Raw genomic sequence first — 23,368 nt, 5'->3', positions numbered from 1 at the left:
ACTTAACAAAGGTCGTGACGTTCACCACTTAACAAAGGTCCTGACGTTCACCACTTAACAAAGGTCCTGACGTTCACCACTTAACAAAGGTCCTTACGTTCACCACTTAACAAAGGTCCTGACGTTCACCACTTAACAAAGGTCATGATGTTCACCACTTAACAAAGGTCCTGACGTTCACCACTTAACAAAGGTCGTGACGCACACCACTTAACAAAGGTCGTGACGTTCACCACTTAACAAAGGTCGTGACGTTCACCACTTAACAAAGGTCGTGACGTTCACCACTTAACAAAGGTCGTGACGTTCACCACTTAACAAAGGTCGTGACGTTCACCACTCAACAAAGTCCCTGACGTTCACCACTTAACAAAGGTTCTGACGTTCACCACTTAACAAAGGTCGTGACGTTCACCACTTAACAAAGGTCGTGGCGTTCACCACTTAACAAAGGCCGTGACGTTCACCACTTAACAAAGGTCCTGACGTTCACCACTTAACAAAGGTCCTGACGTTCATCACTTAACAAAGATCCTGACGTTCACCACTTAACAAAGGTCCTTACGTTCACCACTTAATAAAGGTCGTGACGTACACTACTTAACAAAGGTCCTGACGTTCACCACTTAACAAAGGTCCTGACGTTCACCACTTAACAAAGGTCATGATGTTCACCACTTAACAAAGGTCCTGACGTTCACCACTTAACAAAGGTCCTGACGTTCACCACTTAACAAAGGTCCTGATGTTCAACACTTAACAAAGGTCCTGACGTTCACCACTTAACAAAGGTCGTGACGTTCACCACTTAACAAAGGTTCTGACGTTCACCACTTAACAAAGGTCGTGACGTTCACCACTTAACAAAGGTCCTGACGTTCACCACTTAACAAAGGTCCTGACGTTCACCACTTAACAAAGGTCCTTACGTTCACCACTTAACAAAGGTCGTGACGTACACTACTTAACAAAGGTCCTGACGTTCACCACTTAACAAAGGTCCTGACGTTCACCACTTAACAAAGGTCATGATGTTCACCACTTAACAAAGGTCCTGACGTTCACCACTAAACAAAGGTCCTGACGTTCACCACTTAACAAAGGTCCTGACGTTCACCACTTAACTAAGGTCGTGACGCACGCCACTTAACAAATGTCGTGACGTTCACCACTTAACAAAGGTCGTGACGTTCACCACTTAACAAAGGTCGTTTCTTTCACCACTTAACAAAGGTCGTGACGTTCACCACTTAACAAAGTCCCTGACGTTCACCACTTAACAAAGGTTCTGACGTTCACCACTTAACAAAGGTTCTGATATTCACCACTTAACAAAGTTCGTGACATTCACCACTTTACAAAGGCCCTGACGTACACCACTTAACAAAGGTCCTGACGTTCACCACTTAACAAAGGTCCTGACGTTCACCACTTAACAAAGGTCCTGACGTTCACCACTTAACAAAGGTCCTGACGTTCACAACTTAACAAAGGTCCTGACGTTCATCACTTAACAAAGGTCCTGACGCTCACCACTTAACAAAGGTCCTGACGCTCACCACTTAACAAAGGTCCTGACGTTCACCACTTAACAAAGGTCCTGACGTTCACCACTTAACAAAGGTCGTGATGTTCACCACTTAACAAAGGTCCTGACGTTCACCATTTAACAAAGGTACTGACGTTCACCACTTAAGAAAGGTCGTGACGTTCACCACTTAACAAAGGTCGTGACGTTCACCACTTAACAAAGGTCGTGACGTACACCACTTCGCAAAGGTCGTGACGTTCACCACTTAACAAAGGTCGTGACGTTCACCACTTAACAAAGGTCGTGACGTACACCACTTAACAAAGGTCCTGACGTTCACCACTTAACAGAGGTCGTGACGTTCTACACTTAATAAAGGTCGTGACGTACACCACTTAACAAAGGTCGTGACGTACACTACTTTACAAAGGTCCTGAAGTTCACCACTTAACAAAGGTCGTGACGTTCACCACTTAACAAAGGTCCTGACGTTCACCAATTAACAAAAGTCTTGACGTTCACCACTTAACAAAGGTCGTGACGTTCACCACTTAACAAAGGTCGTGACGTTCACCACTTAATAAAGTCCCTGACGTTCACCACTTAACAAAGGTTCTGACGTTCACCACTTAAGAAAGGTCGTGATGTTCACCACTTAAAGGTCGTGACGTTCACCACTTAACGAAGGTCCTGACGTTCACCACTTAACAAAGGTCCTGACGTTCACCACTTAACAAAGGTCCTGACGTTCACCACTTAACAAAGGTCCTGACGTTCACCACTTAACAAAGGTCCTGACGTTCACCACTTAACAAAGGTCCTGACGTTCACCACTTAACAAAGGTCCTGACGTTCACCAATTAACAAAGGTCCTGACGTTCACCACTTAACAAAGGTCGTGACGTTCACCACTTAACAAAGGTCCTGACGTTCACCACTTAACAAAGGTCGTGACGTACACCACTTTACAAAGGTCCTGACGTTCACCACTTAACAAAGGTCCTGACGTTCACCACTTAACAAAGGTCCTGACGTTCACCACTTAACAAAGGTCCTGACTTTCACCACTTAACAAAGGTCCTGACGTTCGCCACTTAACAAAGGTCCCGACGTTCACCACTTAACAAAGGTCGTGACGTTCACCACTTAGCAAAGGTCCTGACGTTCGCCACTTAACTAAGGTCCTGACGTTCACCACTTAACAAAGGTCGTGAAGTTCACCACTTAACAAAGGTCGTGACGTTCACCACTTAACAAAGGTCCTGACGTTCACCACTTAACAAAGGTCCTGACGTACACCACTTTACAAAGGTCCTGACGTTCACCACTTAACAAAGGTCCTGACGTTCACCACTTAACAAAGGTCTTGACGTTCACCACTTAACAAAGGTCCTGACTTTCACCACTTAACTAAGGTCCTGACGTTCACCACTTAACAAAGGTCGTGACGTTCACCACTTAACAAAGGCCCTGACGTTCACCACTTAACAAAGGTCCTGACGTTCACCACTTAACAAAGTTCCTGACGTTCACCACTTAACAAAGGTCCTGACGTTCACCACTTAACAAAGGTCCTGACGTTTACCACTTAACAAAGGTCCTGACTTTCACCACTTAACTAAGGTCCTGACGTTCACCACTTAACTAAGGTCCTGACGTTCACTACTTAACAAAGGTCCTGACGTTCACCACTTAACAAAGGTCCTGACTTTCACCACTTAACTAAGGTCGTGACGTTCACCACTTAACAAAGGTCCTGACTTTCACCACTTAACAAAGGTCCTGACTTTCACCACTTAACTAAGGTCCTGACGTTTACCACTTAACTAAGGTCCTGACGTTCACCACTTAACTAAGGTCCTGACGTTCACCACTTAACAAAGGTCCTGACTTTCACCACTTAACAAAGGTCCTGACTTTCACCACTTAACTAAGGTCGTGACGTTGACCACTTAACAAAGGTCCTGACTTTCACCACTTAACAAAGGTCCTGACTTTCACCACTTAACTAAGGTCCTGACGTTCACCACTTAACAAAGGTCTTGACTTTCACCACTTAACAAAGGTCCTGACTTTCACCACTTAACAAAGGTCCTGACTTTCACCACTTAACTAAGGTCCTGACGTTCACCACTTAACAAAGGTCCTGACTTTCACCACTTAACTAAGGTCCTGACTTTCACCACTTAACTAAGGTCCTGACGTTCACCACTTAACAAAGGTCCTGACGTTCACCACTTAGCAAGTACAATTACCTTTCAAGATGACACAAACTTCAGAAAATGCATTACTGTCACAGCGTATTAAAGTAATGTATTACAAAAACTTGATGGAATGACAAAAAAATGTGAGTGAAGTTAAGGGAAGAGCAGTATCAGATATGGCGGATCTCATGGAGATCACAGAAACCAACTGATAAAGACAAAATTAGAAGAGAGAGAATAATAATTTATCACGTATGTCCGGGTACAGCTCTTAATATTTATTTTCGAAACTTTTCGCCTGCACAACAGGCTCCTCTAGTCGAATACAGGCGACTGAAGCTGTGGATATTGAAGCGGAGAGGAAATTTTTGAGGTGATCAGTCCCTCAGTCTTGATAGAAAGTGATCAGTCCCTTACCCTGAGCCAGAGCCATGAGACCAGACTCACGCACAGTGAAACCTTCCAATATTAAGGAACATTTGAGAGAGACTTGAGAGAGACTTGAGAGAGACTTGAGAGAGACTTGAGAGAGACTTGAGAGAGACTTGAGAGAGACTTGAGAGAGACTTGAGAGAGACTTGAGAGAGACTTGAGAGACTTGAGAGAGACTTGAGAGAGACTTGAGAGAGACTTGAGAGAGACTTGAGAGAGACTTGAGAGAGACTTGAGAGACTTGAGAGAGACTTGAGAGAGACTTGAGAGAGACTTGAGAGAGACTTGAGAGAGACTTGAGAGAGACTTGAGAGAGACTTGAGAGAGACTTGAGAGAGACTTGAGAGAGACTTGAGAGAGACTTGAGAGAGACTTGAGAGAGACTTGAGAGAGACTTGAGAGAGACTTGAGAGAGACTTGAGAGACTTGAGAGAGACTTGAGAGAGACTTGAGAGAGACTTGAGAGAGACTTGAGAGAGACTTGAGAGAGACTTGAGAGAGACTTGAGAGAGACTTGAGAGAGACTTGAGAGAGACTTGAGAGACTTGAGAGAGACTTGAGAGAGACTTGAGAGAGACTTGAGAGAGACTTGAGAGAGACTTGAGAGAGACTTGAGAGAGACTTGAGAGAGACTTGAGAGAGACTTGAGAGAGACTTGAGAGACTTGAGAGAGACTTGAGAGAGACTTGAGAGAGACTTGAGAGAGACTTGAGAGAGACTTGAGAGACTTGAGAGAGACTTGAGAGAGACTTGAGAGACTTGAGAGAGACTTGAGAGAGACTTGAGAGAGACTTGAGAGAGACTTGAGAGAGACTTGAGAGAGACTTGAGAGAGTCTTGAGAGTCTTGAGAGAGACTTGAAAGAGACTTGAGAGAGACTTGAGAGAGACTTGAGAGAGACTTGAGAGAGACTTGAGAGAGACTTGAGAGAGACTTGAGAGAGACTTGAGAGAGACTTGAGAGAGACTTGAAAGAGACTTGAGAGAGACTTGAGAGAGTCTTGAGAGTCTTGAGAGAGACTTGAAAGAGACTTGAGAGAGACTTGAGAGCAGAAGAGAGCCGCGAGCTGCTGGTATCTGGGAATTTCTTCAAGCAACGAGTTGAAGTTCTGACCGGTCGGTTGTTCACTTAGCAACACTGGCTATAAAAGTAGTGTGATGCTCTTATTTGTGACTAGATAATGTACACTGTTTGGGGCGAAACATCGTCAGTAAAGTATCGAGTTATGCATCATTAGACACCATCAATCATGTAGGTATTTATATGTCCACAATGATTGTTAAGATGACACTGTTACTGTGTTAAGATGACACTGTTACTGTGTTAAGATGACACTGTTACTGTGTTAAGATGACACTGTTACTGTGTTAAGATGAGACTGTTACTGTGTTAAGATGACACTGTTACTGTGTTAAGATGACACTGTTACTGTGTTAAGATGACACTGTTACTGTGTTAAGATGACACTGTTACTGTGTTAAGATGACACTGTTACTGTGTTAAGATGACACTGTTACTGTGTTAAGATGACACTGTTACTGTGTTAAGATGACACTGTTACTGTGTTAAGGTGACACTGTTACTGTGTTAAGATGACACTGTTACTGTGTTAAGATGACACTGTTACTGTGTTAAGGTGACACTGTTACTGTGTTAAGATGACACTGTTACTGTGTTAAGATGACACTGTTACTGTGTTAAGATGACACTGTTACTGTGTTAAGATGACACTGTTACTGTGTTAAGATGACACTGTTACTGTGTTAAGATGACACTGTTACTGTGTTAAGATGACACTGTTACTGTGTTAAGATGAGACTGTTACTGTGTTAAGATGACACTGTTACTGTGTTAAGATGACACTGTTACTGTGTTAAGATGACACTGTTACTGTGTTAAGATGACACTGTTACTGTGTTAAGATGACACTGTTACTGTGTTAAGATGACACTGTTACTGTGTTAAGATGACACTGTTACTGTGTTAAGATGACACTGTTACTGTGTTAAGGTGACACTGTTACTGTGTTAAGATGACACTGTTACTGTGTTAAGATGACACTGTTACTGTGTTAAGGTGACACTGTTACTGTGTTAAGATGACACTGTTACTGTGTTAAGATGACACTGTTACTGTGTTAAGGTGACACTGTTACTGTGTTAAGGTGACATTGTTACTGTGTTAAGATGACACTGTTACTGTGTTAAGATGACACTGTTACTGTGTTAAGATGACACTGTTACTGTGTTAAGATGACACTGTTACTGTGTTAAGATGACACTGTTACTGTGTTAAGATGACACTGTTACTGTGTTAAGATGACACTGTTACTGTGTTAAGATGAGACTGTTACTGTGTTAAGATGACACTGTTACTGTGTTAAGATGACACTGTTACTGTGTTAAGATGACACTGTTACTGTGTTAAGATGACACTGTTACTGTGTTAAGATGGCACTGTTACTGTGTTAAGATGACACTGTTACTGTGTTAAGATGACACTGTTACTGTGTTAAGATGACACTGTTACTTTGTTAAGATGACACTGTTACTTTGTTAAGATGACACTGTTACTGTGTTAAGATGACACTGTTACTGTGTTAAGATGACACTGTTACTGTGTTAAGGTGACACTGTTACTGTGTTAAGATGACACTGTTACTGTGTTAAGGTGACACTGTTACTTTGTTAAGATGACACTGTTACTGTGTTAAGATGACACTGTTACTTTGTTAAGATGACACTGTTACTTTTTTAAGATGACACTGTTACTTTGTTAAGATGACACTGTTACTGTGTTAAGATGACACTGTTACTGTGTTAAGATGACACTGTTACTGTGTTAAGATGGCACTGTTACTTTGTTAAGATGACACTGTTACTTTGTTAAGATGACACTGTTACTGTGTTAATATGACACTGTTACTGTGTTAAGATGACACTGTTACTTTGTTAAGATGACACTGTTACTGTGTTAAGATGACACTGTTACTTTGTTAAGATGACACTGTTACTGTGTTAAGATGACACTGTTACTGTGTTAAGATGACACTGTTACTTTGTTAAGATGACACTGTTACTGTGTTAAGATGACACTGTTACTTTGTTAAGATGACACTGTTACTGTGTTAAGATGACACTGTTACTTTGTTAAGATGACACTGTTACTGTGTTAAGATGACACTGTTACTGTGTTAAGATGACACTGTTACTGTGTTAAGATGACACTGTTACTGTGTTAAGATGAGACTGTTACTGTGTTAAGATGACACTGTTACTGTGTTAAGATGACACTGTTACTTTGTTAAGATGACACTGTTACTGTGTTAAGATGACACTGTTACTGTGTTAAGATGACACTGTTACTGTGTTAAGATGACACTGCTACTGTGTTAAGATGACACTGTTACTGTGTTAAGATGACACTGTTACTGTGTTAAGATGACACTGTTACTGTATTAAGATGACACTGTTACTGTGTTAAGATGACACTGTTACTGTGTTAAGATGACACTGTTACTGTGTTAAGATGACACTGTTACTGTATTAAGATGACACTGTTACTTTGTTAAGATGACACTGTTACTTTGTTAAGATGACACTGTTACTGTGTTAAGATGACACTGTTACTGTGTTAAGATGACACTGTTACTGTGTTAAGGTGACACTGTTACTTTGTTAAGGTGACACTGTTACTGTATTAAGATGACACTGTTACTGTGTTAAGGTGACACTGTTACTTTGTTAAGGTGACACTGTTACTGTATTAAGATGACACTGTTACTGTGGTAAGGTGACACTGTTACTTTGTTAAGGTGACACTGTAGACCTGTTAAACCCATTAGTCAGGACCTAATTGCCTGGACATAATTGGTAGTCATCCTCCTGGGTGTTGTCTGGCTAACAGAGTTTGCTAAGCCATTGAAGACGTAGACAGAGTCAATTCCAACGGGAACAACCAGACCGCGAGCATATTTGCAGGGAAACGTGATATACCAGGCTGACGTCCCTGCCTGGTATAACCAGTATACTAGTGTGAGACAAAAACTAGTGTACTTCGTAAGACGGGAAAAAAGATATTATGAGAATAAATTCTTCTAATTTTCTGAAAAAAAATACAAGACTGAATAAATTAGTTTGTATTTTGAGCTGAGAGAATCGTAAGTAATTGGTAAATGACTCAGTGTCGATAGATAATTTGTATGTCTATTGGAGTGTTCACTAAACAGTTTATATGACAACTGACGCAATAAATCTTTTTTCTGTCTTTTTCAGACTTCACCTCTACTCAAAATTAAAAAAAAAATGATGGTGTTATCTTAACTTGGAAAATACTTGTGGGAACTTAAAGAGAGTGAGTGCAGGCTCGACCCTCCGTCAGTGAACAGAATTTACAGAAACTCATACAAAAGGTACAAGGAAAGGGAGAAAAAGAGAGAAGGAGAGACAGAAAGAGAGAGAAAAGACCCCCCCACACACACGGTCGACCAGGAAGTGGGGGGCACGCCCCCTCTGTTCCTCTTACGAAGAACGTTCGTAAGAATGAGTGACGTTGCTGCAGTTTACGATCGTGCGAGCGACTGGGTAGAACGTAGAGAACGTTGCGAGAGAAGGACTTCAGAAGTTAATGTGAAGGTTTGGTGAACGTGTGTAGGTATTTGAGTGGTTCACGTGACTGACTGTAACTAGTGTGACTGTTTGTCGGTGGTTCACGTGACTGACTGTAACTAGTGTGACTGTTTGTCGGTGGTTCACGTGACTGACTGTAACTAGTGTGACTGTTTGTCGGTGGTTCACGTGACTGACTGTAACAAGTGTGACTGTTTGTCGGTGGTTCAAGTGACTGACTGTAACTAGTGTGACTGTCGGTGGTTCACGTGACTGACTGTAACTAGTGTGACTGTTTGTCGGTGGTTCACGTGACTGACTGTAACTAGTGTGACTGTTTGTCGGTGGTTCACGTGACTGACTGTAACAAGTGTGACTGTTTGTCGGTGGTTCACGTGACTGACTGTAACTAGTGTGACTGTTTGTCGGTGGTTCACGTGACTGACTGTAACTAGTGTGACTGTTTGTCGGTGGTTCACGTGACTGACTGTAACAAGTGTGACTGTTTGTCGGTGGTTCAAGTGACTGACTGTAACTAGTGTGACTGTTTGTCGGTGGTTCACGTGACTGACTGTAACTAGTGTGACTGTTTGTCGGTGGTTCACGTGACTGACTGTAACTAGTGTGACTGTTTGTCGGTGGTTCACGTGACTGACTGTAACTAGTGTGACTGTTTGTCGGTGGTTCACGTGACTGACTGTAACTAGTGTGACTGTTTGTCGGTGGTTCACGTGACTGACTGTAACAAGTGTGACTGTTTGTCGGTGGTTCACGTGACTGACTGTAACAAGTGTGACTGTTTGTCGGTGGTTCACGTGACTGACTGTAACAAGTGTGACTGTTTGTCGGTGGTTCACGTGACTGACTGTAACAAGTGTGACTGTTTGTCGGTGGTTCAAGTGACTGACTGTAACTAGTGTGACTGTTTGTCGGTGGTTCAAGTGACTGACTGTAACTAGTGTGACTGTTTGTCGGTGGTTCAAGTGACTGACTGTAACTAGTGTGACTGTTTGTCGGTGGTTCAAGTGACTGACTGTAACTAGTGTGACTGTTTGTCGGTGGTTCACGTGACTGACTGTAACAAGTGTGACTGTTTGTCGGTGGTTCACGTGACTGGTACAAGTGTGACTGTGTTTGTCGGCTCTAGGCCAGACTCTCTGTGCTGTTTGTGTGCAACGCTGTGCAACAGCGTACATCGCTGTGCAATAGTGTACAAGGTTGTGCAACAGTGTACAAGGTTGTGCAACAGTGTACAAGGTTGTGCAACAGTGTACAAAGCTCTGCAACAGTGTAGAAGGTTGTGCAACAGTGTACAAGGTTGTGCAACAGTGTACAAGGTTGTGCAACAGTGTACAAGGTTGTGCAACAGTGTACAAAGCTCTGCAACAGTGTACAAGTTTGTGCAACAGTAAACAAGGCTGTACAACAGTGTACAAGGCTGTACAACTGTGTAAAACGCTGTGCAACAGTATACAAGTCTGTGCAGCAGTGTACAACGTTGAGCAATAGTGTACAAGGTTGTGCAACAGGATACAAGGCTGTGCAACAGTATACAAGGCTGTGCAACAGTGTAGAAGGCTGTGCAACAGTGTGCAAGGTTGTGCAACAGTGTACAACGCTGTGCAACGTTGTGCAACATGCGTTATTGATGCAGGAGTGGACTGAGACCACGATCTGTGCACTCTAAAGCCAACAACAACACCGTGGGTCTACAGGAGTGGGCTGAGACCACGGTCTGTGCACACTGAAGCCCACACCGAGACTGACTGGATGGAACTGGTAACTGGACGTAGTGGGTTACGGAGTGGGCGAGCCGTGGTGGGTCTCGATGTGGTCACCAACACCCTCCCTCGCTCCTCAACCCACCAGTGCTGCCCACCCAGCCCACCACTCTCCTTGAGAACTCACGAGGACTCCTGTAGTGACTGCCAGGGCTGCCAGTCACAGATATTGCCCCCTGGTTCCCCCTTCCTATCATACCCCGCCCACCTGTACCCCAGCGTGGTGGCTAGTGGGTGGGGTGTGGGCGGCGGGGTGGGCGAATGTACAACCTGCAGCCTGATACCGCCGCCCCCGTGTGCCTGTCCTGATCCACGGTGTGTGGGGGCGGCGCCCCCGCCCTGTTCTTGGACTTATTTACATCACCAGCACCAAGGGCATGACGCCCACGTCGATCACCACGCCCACGCCGCCCATGGTCTGGACCTGCCTCGGGCCTCCTCGGTCTGTTCTGTAAGTGTTTCACCCTTGTGGGGGCGAAACGTTCTCTTTAATACAGTATTTTCAGACTTTGTAAAATATTTAGTGAACTATTACCACATTCCAGCTAAACTGAGGGACTGATTACCTTTCATCTACGTTGAGGGACTGATTACCTTTCATCTACGTTGAGGGACTGATTACCTTTCATCTACGTTGAGGGACTGATTACCTTTCATCTACGTTGAGGGACTGATTACCTTTCATCTACGTTGAGGGACTGATTACCTTTCATCTACGTTGAGGGACTTATTACCTTTCATCTAGGCTGAGGGACTGATTACCTTTCATCTAGGCTGAGGGACTGATTACCTTTCATCTAGGCTGAGGGACTGATTACCTTTCATCTACGTTGAGGGACTTATTACCTTTCATCTAGGCTGAGGGACTGATTACCTTTCATCTAGGCTGAGGGACTGATTACCTTTCATCTAGGCTGAGGGACTGATTACCTTTCATCTAGGCTGAGGGACTGATTACCTTTCATCTAGGCTGAGGGACTGATTACCTTTCATCTAGGCTGAGGGACTGATTACCTTTCATCTAGGCTGAGGGACTGATTACCTTTCATCTAGGCTGAGGGACTGATTACCTTTCATCTAGGCTGAGGGACTGATTACCTTTCATCTACGTTGAGGGACTGATTACCTTTCATCTACGTTGAGGGACTGATTACCTTTCATCTACGTTGAGGGACTGATTACCCTTCATCTACGTTGAGGGACTGATTACCTTTCATCTACGTTGAGGGACTGATTACCTTTCATCTACGTTGAGGGACTGATTACCTTTCATCTACGTTGAGGGACTGATTACCTTTCATCTACGTTGAGGGACTGATTACCTTTCATCTAGGCTGAGGGACTGATTACCTTTCATCTAGGCTGAGGGACTGATTACCTTTCATCTAGGCTGAGGGACTGATTACCTTTCATCTAGGCTGAGGGACTGATTACCTTTCATCTACGTTGAGGGACTGATTACCTTTCATCTACGTTGAGGGACTGATTACCTTTCATCTACGTTGAGGGACTGATTACCTTTCATCTACGTTGAGGGACTGATTACCTTTTATCTACGTTGAGGGACTGATTACCTTTCATCTATGTTGAGGGACTGATTACCTTTCATCTACGTTGAGGGACTGATTACCTTTCATCTACGTTGAGAGACTGATTACCTTTCATCTAGGCTGAGGGACTGATTACCTTTCATCTAGGCTGAGGGACTGATTACCTTTCATCTAGGCTGAGGGACTGATTACCTTTCATCTAGGCTGAGGGACTGATTACCTTTCATCTAGGCTGAGGGACTGATTACCTTTCATCTAGGCTGAGGGACTGATTACCTTTCATCTAGGCTGAGGGACTGATTACCTTTCATCTAGGCTGAGGGACTGATTACCTTTCATCTACGTTGAGGGACTGATTACCTTTCATCTACGTTGAGGGACTGATTACCTTTCATCTACGTTGAGGGACTGATTACCTTTCATCTACGTTGAGGGACTGATTACCTTTTATCTACGTTGAGGGACTGATTACCTTTCATCTATGTTGAGGGACTGATTACCTTTCATCTACGTTGAGGGACTGATTACCTTTCATCTACGTTGAGGGACTGATTACCTTTTATCTACGTTGAGGGACTGATTACCTTTCATCTATGTTGAGGGACTGATTACCTTTCATCTACGTTGAGGGACTGATTACCTTTCATCTACGTTGAGGGACTGATTACCTTTCATCTACGTTGAGGGACTGATTACCTTTCATCTACGTTGAGGGACTGATTACCTTTCATCTACGTTGAGGGACTGATTACCTTTCATCTACGTTGAGGGACTGATTACCTTTCATCTACGTTGAGGGACTGATTACCTTTTATCTACGTTGAGGGACTAGTTACCTTTCATCTAGGCTGAGGGACTGATTACCTTTCATCTACGTTGAGGGACTGATTACCTTTCATCTACGTTGAGGGACTGATTACCTTTCAACTACGTTGAGGGACTGATTACCTTTCATCTACGTTGAGGGACTGATTACCTTTTATCTACGTTGAGGGACTGGTTACCTTTCATCTACGTTGAGGGACTGATTACCTTTCATCTACGTTGAGGGACTGATTACCTTTCATCTACGTTGAGGGACTGATTACCTTTCATCTACGTTGAGGGACTGATTACCTTTCATCTACGTTGAGGGACTGATTACCTTTCATCTACGTTGAGGGACTGATTACCTTTTATCTACGTTGAGGGACTGATTACCTTTCATCTATGTTGAGGGACTGATTACCTTTCATCTACGTTGAGGGACTGATTACCTTTCATCTACGTTGAGGGACTGATTACCTTTTATCTACGTTGAGGGACTGATTACCTTTCATCTATGTTGAGGGACTGATTACCTTTCATCTACGTTGAGGGACTGATTACCTTTCATCTACGTTGAGGGACTGATTACCTTTCATCTACGTTGAGGGACTGATTACCTTTCATCTACGTTGAGGGACTGATTACCTTTCATCTACGTTGAGGGACTGATTACCTTTCATCTACGTTGAGGGACTGATTACCTTTCATCTACGTTGAGGGACTGATTACCTTTTATCTACGTTGAGGGACTAGTTACCTTTCATCTAGGCTGAGGGACTGATTACCTTTCATCTACGTTGAGGGACTGATTACCTTTCATCTACGTTGAGGGACTGATTACCTTTCAACTACGTTGAGGGACTGATTACCTTTCATCTACGTTGAGGGACTGATTACCTTTTATCTACGTTGAGGGACTGGTTACCTTTCATCTACGTTGAGGGACTGATTACCTTTCATCTACGTTGAGGGACTGATTACCTTTCATCTACGTTGAGGGACTGGTTACCTTTCATCTACGTTGAGGGACTGGTTACCTTTCATCTAGGCTGAGCTACTGACTACCTTTCATCTAGGCTGAGGGACTGATTACCTTTCATCTAGGCTGAGGGACTGATTACCTTTCAAATACGTTGAGGGACTGATTACCTTTCATCTAGGCTGAGGAACTGATTACCTTTCATCTAGGCTGAGGGACTGATTACCTTTCATCTAGGCTGAGGGACTGATTACCTTTCATCTAGGCTGAGGGACTGATTACCTTTCATCTAGGCTGAGGGACTGATTACCTTTCATCTACGTTGAGGGACTGATTACCTTTCATCTACGTTGAGGGACTGATTACCTTTCATCTAGGCTGAGGGACTGATTACCTTTCATCTAGGCTGAGGGACTGATTACCTTTCATCTAGGCTGAGGGACTGATTACCTTTCATCTAGGCTGAGGGACTGATTACCTTTCATCTAGGCTGAGGGACTGATTACCTTTCATCTACGTTGAGGGACTGATTACCTTTAATCTAGGCTGAGGGACTGATTACCTTTCATCTAGGCTGAGGGACTGATTACCTTTCATCTAGGCAGAGGGACTGATTACCTTTCATCTAGGCTGAGGGACTGATTACCTTTCATCTAGGCTGAGGGACTGATTACCTTTCATCTAGGCTGAGGGACTGATTACCTTTCATCTAGGCTGAGGGACTGATTATCTTTCATCTAGGCTGAGGGACTGATTACCTTTCATCTAGGCTGAGGGACTGATTACCTTTCATCTAGGCTGAGGGACTGATTACCTTTCATCTACGTTGAGGGACTGATTACCTTTCATCTACGTTGAGGGACTGATTACCTTTCATCTACGTTGAGGGACTGATTACCTTTCATCTACGTTGAGGGACTGATTACCTTTTATCTACGTTGAGGGACTGATTACCTTTCATCTATGTTGAGGGACTGATTACCTTTCATCTACGTTGAGGGACTGATTACCTTTCATCTACGTTGAGGGACTGATTACCTTTCATCTACATTGAGGGACTGATTACCTTTCATCTACGTTGAGGGACTGATTACCTTTCATCTACGTTGAGGGACTGATTACCTTTCATCTACGTTGAGGGACTGATTACCTTTCATCTACGTTGAGGGACTGATTACCTTTCATCTACGTTGAGGGACTGATTACCTTTCATCTACGTTGAGGGACTGATTACCTTTCATCTACGTTGAGGGACTGATTACCTTTCATCTACGTTGAGGGACTGATTACCTTTTATCTACGTTGAGGGACTAGTTACCTTTCATCTAGGCTGAGGGACTGATTACCTTTCATCTACGTTGAGGGACTGATTACCTTTCATCTACGTTGAGGGACTGATTACCTTTCAACTACGTTGAGGGACTGATTACCTTTCATCTACGTTGAGGGACTGATTACCTTTTATCTACGTTGAGGGACTGGTTACCTTTCATCTACGTTGAGGGACTGATTACCTTTCATCTACGTTGAGGGACTGATTACCTTTCATCTACGTTGAGGGTCTGATTGCCTTTTATCTACGTTGAGGGACTGATTACCTTTCATCTACGTTGAGGGACTGATTACCTTTTATCTACGTTGAGGGACTGGTTACCTTTCATCTAGGCTGAGCTACTGACTACCTTTCATCTAGGCTGAGGGACTGATTACCTTTCATCTAGGCTGAGGGACTGATTACCTTTCAACTACGTTGAGGGACTGATTACCTTTCATCTAGGCTGAGGAACTGATTACCTTTCATCTAGGCTGAGGGACTGATTACCTTTCATCTAGGCTGAGGGACTGATTACCTTTCATCTAGGCTGAGGGACTGATTACCTTTCATCTAGGCTGAGGGACTGATTACCTTTCGTTTAGGCTGAGGGACTGATTACCTTTCATCTACGTTGAGGGACTGATTACCTTTCATCTAGGCTGAGGGACTGATTACCTTTCATCTAGGCTGAGGGACTGATTACCTTTCATCTAGGCTGAGGGACTGATTACCTTTCATCTAGGCTGAGGGACTGATTACCTTTCATCTACGTTGAGGGACTGATTACCTTTCATCTAGGCTGAGGGACTGATTACCTTTCATCTAGGCTGAGGGACTGATTACCTTTCATCTAGGCAGAGGGACTGATTACCTTTCATCTAGGCTGAGGGACTGATTATCTTTCATCTAGGCTGAGGGACTGATTACCTTTCATCTAGGCTGAGGGACTGATTACCTTTCATCTAGGCTGAGGGACTGATTACCTTTCATCTAGGCTGAGGGACTGATTACCTTTCATCTAGGCTGAGGGACTGATTACCTTTCATCTAGGCTGAGGGACTGATTACCTTTCATCTAGGCTGGGGGAATGATTACCTTTTATTTAGGCTGAGGGACTGATTACCTTTCATCTAGGCTGGGGGAATGATTACCTTTTATTTAGGCTGAGGGACTGACACTGTCCACAGAGCACAGACGACACAGTCCCTGACACTACACGCTGGTCTGGACGTAACGCTGCTCCGCCCAACATATTCTCAACCACACGACATTCTTAATATTTACATACCCACCTACCACTACCATACACTTACCACTACCATACACTTACCACTACCATACACTTACCACTACCATACACTTACCACTACCATACACTTACCACTACCATACACTTACCACTACCATACACTTACCGCTACCATACACTTACCACTACCATACACTTACCACTATCATACACTTACCACTATCATACACTTACCACTATCATACACTTGCCACTACCATACACTTACCACTATCATACACTTACCACTACCATACACTTACCACTATCATACACTTACCACTATCATACACTTACCACTACCATACACTTACCACTACCATACACTTACCGCTACCATACACTTACCACTACCATACACTTACCACTACCATACACTTACCGCTACCATACACTTACCACTACCATACACTTACCGCTACCATACACTTACCACTACCATACACTTACCACTACCATACACTTACCGCTACCATACACTTACCACTACCATACACTTACCACTACCATACACTTACCGCTACCATACACTTACCACTACCATACACTTACCGCTACCATACACTTACCACTACCATACACTTACCACTACCATACACTTACCGCTACCATACACTTACCACTATCATACACTTACCACTATCATACACTTACCACTATCATACACTTACCACTATCATACACTTACCACTACCATACACTTACCACTATCATACACTTACCACTACCATACACTTACCACTATCATACACTTACCACTATCATACACTTACCACTATCATACACTTACCACTATCATACACTTACCACTACCATACACTTACCACTATCATACACTTACCACTATCATACACTTACCACTATCATACACTTACCACTACCATACACTTACCACTACCATACACTTACCACTACCATACACTTACCACTATCATACACTTACCACTACCATACACTTACCACTATCATACACTTACCACTACCATACACTTACCACTACCATACACTTACCACTATCATACACTTACCACTATCATACACTTACCACTACCATACACTTACCACTATCATACACTTACCACTACCATAAAGTATCAGGTCTCTCACAGACAGTGGCAGGTCTCTCACAGACAGTGCCAGGTCTCTCACAGACAGTGGCAGGTCTCTCACAGACAGTGCCAGGTCTCTCACAGACAGTGCCAGGTCTCTCACAGACAGCGTCAGGTCTCTCACAGACAGTGCCAGGTCTCTCACAGACAGTGCTAGGTCTCTCACAGACAGTGCCAGGTCTCTCACAGACAGTGCTAGGTCCCCCACAGACAGTGCCAGGTCTCTCACAGACAGTGCTAGGTCTCTCACAGACAGTGCCAGGTCTCTCACAGACAGTGCCAGGTCTCTCACAGACAGTGCCAGGTCTCTCACAGACAGTGCCAGGTCTCTCACAGGCAGTGCCAGGTCTCTCACAGACACAGACAGGTCTCTCACAGACAGTGCCAGGTCTCTCACAGACAGTGCCAGGTCTCTCACAGACAGTGGCAGGTCTCTCACAGACAGTGCCAGGTCTCTCACAGACAGTGCCAGGTCTCTCACAGGCAGTGCCAGGTCTCTCACAGACACAGACAGGTCTCTCACAGACAGTGCCAGGTCTCTCACAGTGTCAGGTCTCTCACAGACAGTGCCAGGTCTCTCACTAACAGTGCCAGGTCTCTCACAGACAGTGCCAGGCCTCTCCCAAACAGTGTCAGGTCTCTCACAGACAGTGCCAGGTCTCTCACAAACAGTGTCAGGTCTCTCACAGACAGTGCCAGGTCTCTCACAGACAGTGCCAGGTCTCTCACAGACAGTGCCAGGTCTCTCACAAACAGTGTCAGGTCTCTCACAGACAGTGCCAGGTCTCTCACAGACAGTGCCAGGTCTCTCACAAACAGTGTCAGGTCTCTCACAGACAGTGCCAGGTCTCTCACAGACAGTGCCATGTCTCTCACAGACAGAGACAGGTCTCTCACAGACAGTGCCAGGTCTCTCACAGACAGCGTCAGGTCTCTCACAGACAGTGCCAGGTCTCTCACAGACAGTGCTAGGTCTCTCACAGACAGTGCCAGGTCTCTCACAGACAGTGCTAGGTCCCCCACATACAGTGCCAGGTCTCTCACAGACAGTGCTAGGTCTCTCACAGACAGTGCCAGGTCTCTCACAGACAGTGCCAGGTCTCTCACAGACAGTGCTAGGTCTCTCACAGACAGTGCCAGGTCTCTCACAGACAGTGCTAGGTCCCCCACAGACAGTGCCAGGTCTCTCACAGACAGTGCCAGGTCTCTCACAGACAGTTCCAGGTCTCTCACAGACAGTGCCAGGTCTCTCACAGACAGTGCCAGGTCTCTCACAGACAGTGCCAGGTCTCTCACAGACAGTGCCAGGTCTCTCACAGACAGTGCTAGGTCTCTCACAGACAGTGCCAGGTCTCTCACAGACAGTGCCAGGTCTCTCACAGACAGTGCCAGGTCTCTCACAGACAGTGCCAGGTCTCTCACAGACAGTGCCAGGTCTCTCACAGACAGTGCCAGGTCTCTCACAGACAGTGCCAGGTCTCTCACAGACAGTGCCAGGTCTCTCACAGACAGTGCCAGGTCTCTCACAGACAGTGCCAGGTCTCTCACAGACAGTGCCAACTCCTCGCAGACATAGACATTACAACTTCGACTGATTCTTCGTTATTATTATTATCATTATTATTATTACTATTATCATTATTAATCATTATAATTATTTTCTCCATCAGAGTAAACTGAACCATCAAAATCGACCTGAAAGAACAAGTAATTACCTTCAATGAAGGTAATAATTACCTTCACTACAGGGGTGTGTAAAGGTAATAATTACCTTACTAGAGGGGTGTATAAAGGTAATAATTACCTTCACTAGAGGGGTGTATAAAGGTAATAATTACCTTCACTAGAGGAGTGTATAAAGGTAATAATTACCTTCACTAGAGGGGTGTATAAAGGTAATAATTACCTTCACTAGAAGGATATATAAAGGTAATAATTACTTTCACTAGAAGGGTATATAGGTAATACTTACCTTCACTAGAAGGGTATATAAAGGTAATAATTACTTTCACTAGAAGGGTATATAAAGGTAATAATTACTTTCACTAGAAGGATATATAAAGGTAATAATTACTTTCACTAGAAGGGTATATAAAGGTAATAATTACTTTCACTAGAAGGGTATATAAAGGTAATAATTACTTTCACTAGAAGGATATATAAAGGTAATAATTACTTTCACTAGAAGGGTATATAAAGGTAATAATTACTTTCACTAGAAGGATATATAAAGGTAATAATTACTTTCACTAGAAGGGTATATAAAGGTAATAATTACTTTCACTAGAAGGGTATATAAAGGTAATAATTACTTTCACTAGAAGGGTATATAAAGGTAATAATTACTTTCACTAGAAGGATATATAAAGGTAATAATTACTTTCACTAGAAGGGTATATAAAGGTAATAATTACTTTCACTAGAAGGATATATAAAGGTAATAATTACTTTCACTAGAAGGGTATATAAAGGTAATAATTACTTTCACTAGAAGGGTATATAAAGGTAATAATTACTTTCACTAGAAGGGTATATAAAGGTAATAATTACTTTCACTAGAAGGGTATATAAAGGTAATAATTACTTTCACTAGAAGGGTATATAAAGGTAATAATTACTTTCACTAGAAGGATATATAAAGGTAATAATTGCTTTCACTAGAAGGGTATATAAAGGTAATAATTACCTTCACTAGAAGGGTATATAAAGGTAATAATTACCTTCACTAGAAGGGTATATAAAGGTAATAATTACTTTCACTAGAAGGATATATAAAGGTAATAATTACTTTCACTAGAAGGGTATATAAAGGTAATAATTACTTTCACTAGAAGGGTATATAAAGGTAATAATTACTTTCACTAGAAGGGTATATAAAGGTAATAATTACTTTCACTAGAAGGGTATATAAAGGTAATAATTACTTTCACTAGAAGGATATATAAAGGTAATAATTACTTTCACTAGAAGGGTATATAAAGGTAATAATTACCTTCACTAGAAGGGTATATAAAGGTAATAATTACTTTCACTAGAAGGGTGTATAAAGGTAATAATTACTTTCACTAGAAGGGTGTATAAAGGTAATAAAGTAATAACCCTCACTACAGGTGGTCAGGTCTGCCACAATAATTACCTTGAGAACATTACTTTAAAATATAATCAAAAGTTCGACAATTAATGAGGTTTTGCTGGATTTGTGAATGTTTGGAGTGTTGTTTGTGTGTTTGTGAATGTTTGGAGTGTTGTTTGTGTGTTTGTGAATGTTTGGAGTGTTGTTTGTGTGTTTGTGAATGTTTGGAGTGTTGTTTGTGTGTTTGTGAATGTTTGTAGTGTTGTTTGTGTGTTTGTGAATGTTTGGAGTGTTGTTTGTGTGTTTGTGAATGTTTGGAGTGTTGTTTGTGTGTTTGTGAATGTTTGTCGTGTTGTTTGTGTGTTTGTGAATGTTTGGAGTGTTGTTTGTGTGTTAGTGAATGTTTGGAGTGTTGTTTGTGTGTTTGTGAATGTTTGTCGTGTTGTTTGTGTGTTTGTGAATGTTTGTAGTGTTGTTTGTGTGTTTGTGAATGTTTGGAGTGTTGTTTGTGTGTTTGTGAATGTTTGGAGTGTTGTTTGTGTGTTTGTGAATGTTTGGAGTGTTGTTTGTGTGTTTGTGAATGTTTGGAGTGTTGTTTGTGAATGTTTGGAGTGTTGTTTGTGTGTTTGTGAATGTTTGGAGTGTTGTTTGTGTGTTTGTGAATGTTTGGAGTGTTGTTTGTGTGTTTGTGAATGTTTGGAGTGTTGTTTGTGTGTTTGTGAATGTTTGGAGTGTTGTTTGTGGGTTTGTGAATGTTTGGAGTGTTGTTTGTGTGTTTGTGAATGTTTGGAGTGTTGTTTGTGGGTTTGTGAATGTTTGGAGTGTTGTTTGTGTGTTTGTGAATGTTTGGAGTGTTGTTTGTGTGTTTGTGAATGTTTGGAGTGTTGTTTGTGTGTTTGTGAATGTTTGGAGTGTTGTTTGTGTGTTTGTGAATGTTTGGAGTGTTGTTTGTGTGTTTGTGAATGTTTGGAGTGTTGTTTGTGTGTTTGTGAATGTTTGTAGTGTTGTTTGTGTGTTTGTGAATGTTTGTAGTGTTGTTTGTGTGTTTGTGAATGTTTGGAGTGTTGTTTGTGTGTTTGTGAATGTTTGGAGTGTTGTTTGTGTGTTTGTGAATGTTTGGAGTATTGTTTGTGTGTACATGTGATTGCGTACAGTTTATATATATATATATATATATATATATATATATATATATATATATATATATATATATATATATATATATATATATATATATATATATATATATATATATATATATATATATAAGAAACACTGACTTCAATAGTTCGATACATTTGCTGGAAATTGTAAATTTCTGTATCATACTAAGAAAAAACAGCACTGTGCTTTGCTGGCAATGATTGGAATAGTTGGCCACACACCCGAGGTGTTTGTGTGATTGAAAATAAGGTGTTTTATTTTGTAAATGTAAGTGAATTTACAGTGAATGAACTCAATTGTGTGAAAAAATGGGAGATGTTGCCTTGAGTGTGTGTGTGTGTGTGTGTGTGTGTGTGTGTGTGTGTGTGTGTGTGTGTGTGTGTGTGTGTGTGTGTGTGTGTGTGTGTGTGTGTGTGTGTGTGTGTGTGTGTGTGTGTGTGTGTGTGTGTGTGTGTGTGTGTGTGTGTGTGTGTGTGTGTGTGTGTGTGTGTGTGTGAGTGTGTGTGTGTGTGTGTGTACTCACTCACCTATTTGTACTCACCTATTTGTGGTTGCAGGGGTCGAGTCCTAGCTCCTGGCCCCGCCTCTTCACCGGTTGCTACTAGGCCCTCTCTCTCCCCGCTCCATGAGCTTTATCAAACCTCGTCTTAAATCTGTGTATGGTTCCTGCCTCCACTACGTCATTTTCTAGGCTATTCCACTGCCTTACAACTCTATGACTGAAGAAATACTTCCTACTATCTCTCTGACTCATTTGTGTCTTCAACTTCCAATTGTGGCCTCTTGTTTCTGTGTCCCCTCCCTGGAACATCCTGTCTTTGTCCACCTTGTCTATTCCACGCAGTATTTTATATGTCGTTATCATGTCTCCCCTGACCCTCCTGTCCTCCAGTGTCGTCAGGCCAATTTCCCTTAATCTTTCTTCATAGGACATTCCCCTTAGCTCTGGAACTAACCTTGTCGCAAACCTTTGTACTTTCTCTAGTTTCTTGACGTGCTTTATCAAGTGCGGGTTCCAAACAGGTGCTGCATACTCCAGTATGGGCCTGACCTACACGGTGTACAGTGTCTTGAATGATTCCTTACTAAGGTATCGGAATGCTGTTCTCAGGTTTGCCAGGCACCCATATGCTGCAGCAGTTATCTGATTGATGTGTGCTTCCGGAGACATGCTCGGTGTTATACTCACCCCAAGATCTTTCTCCTTGAGTGAGGTTTGCAGTCTTTGGCCACCTAGCCTATACGCTGTCTGTGGTCTTCTTTGCCCTTCCCCTATCTTCATGACTTTGCATTTGGCAGGATTAAGTTCGAGAAGCCATTTGCTGGACCAGGTGTCCAGTCTGTCCAGGTCTCTTTGAAGTCCTGCCTGGTCCTCATCAGATTTAATTCTCCTCATTAACTTCACATCATCTGCAAACAGGGACACTTCTGAGTCTAACCCTTCCATCATGTCGTTCACATATACCAAAAATAGCACTGGTCCTAGGACCGACCCCAGTGGGACCCCGCTCGTCACAGGTGCCCACTGC

General features: G+C 42.8%; 1 protein-coding gene across 1 annotated transcript in view; it reads left to right on the top strand.

Moving 5' to 3' along the window:
* Nucleotides 1-9,562: 9,562 nt before the first annotated feature.
* Nucleotides 9,563-23,368, top strand: part of LOC128697662 (dipeptidase 1) — a 62,015-nt gene continuing 48,209 nt past the window's right edge. Inside the window, exon 1 of the mRNA XM_070099710.1 lies at nucleotides 9,563-11,005. Coding sequence (XP_069955811.1) covers nucleotides 10,544-11,005 — 462 coding nt within the window. The 5' untranslated portion in view covers nucleotides 9,563-10,543. The remainder of the gene's footprint in view (nucleotides 11,006-23,368) is intronic.

The sequence above is a fragment of the Cherax quadricarinatus genome, chromosome 68 (genome assembly GCF_038502225.1).
Source record: "Cherax quadricarinatus isolate ZL_2023a chromosome 68, ASM3850222v1, whole genome shotgun sequence".
Classification (NCBI taxonomy): Eukaryota; Metazoa; Arthropoda; class Malacostraca; order Decapoda; family Parastacidae; genus Cherax; species Cherax quadricarinatus.
Note: the sequence above shows the minus strand (reverse complement) of the source record. Positions and strands in the feature narration are given on the sequence as shown.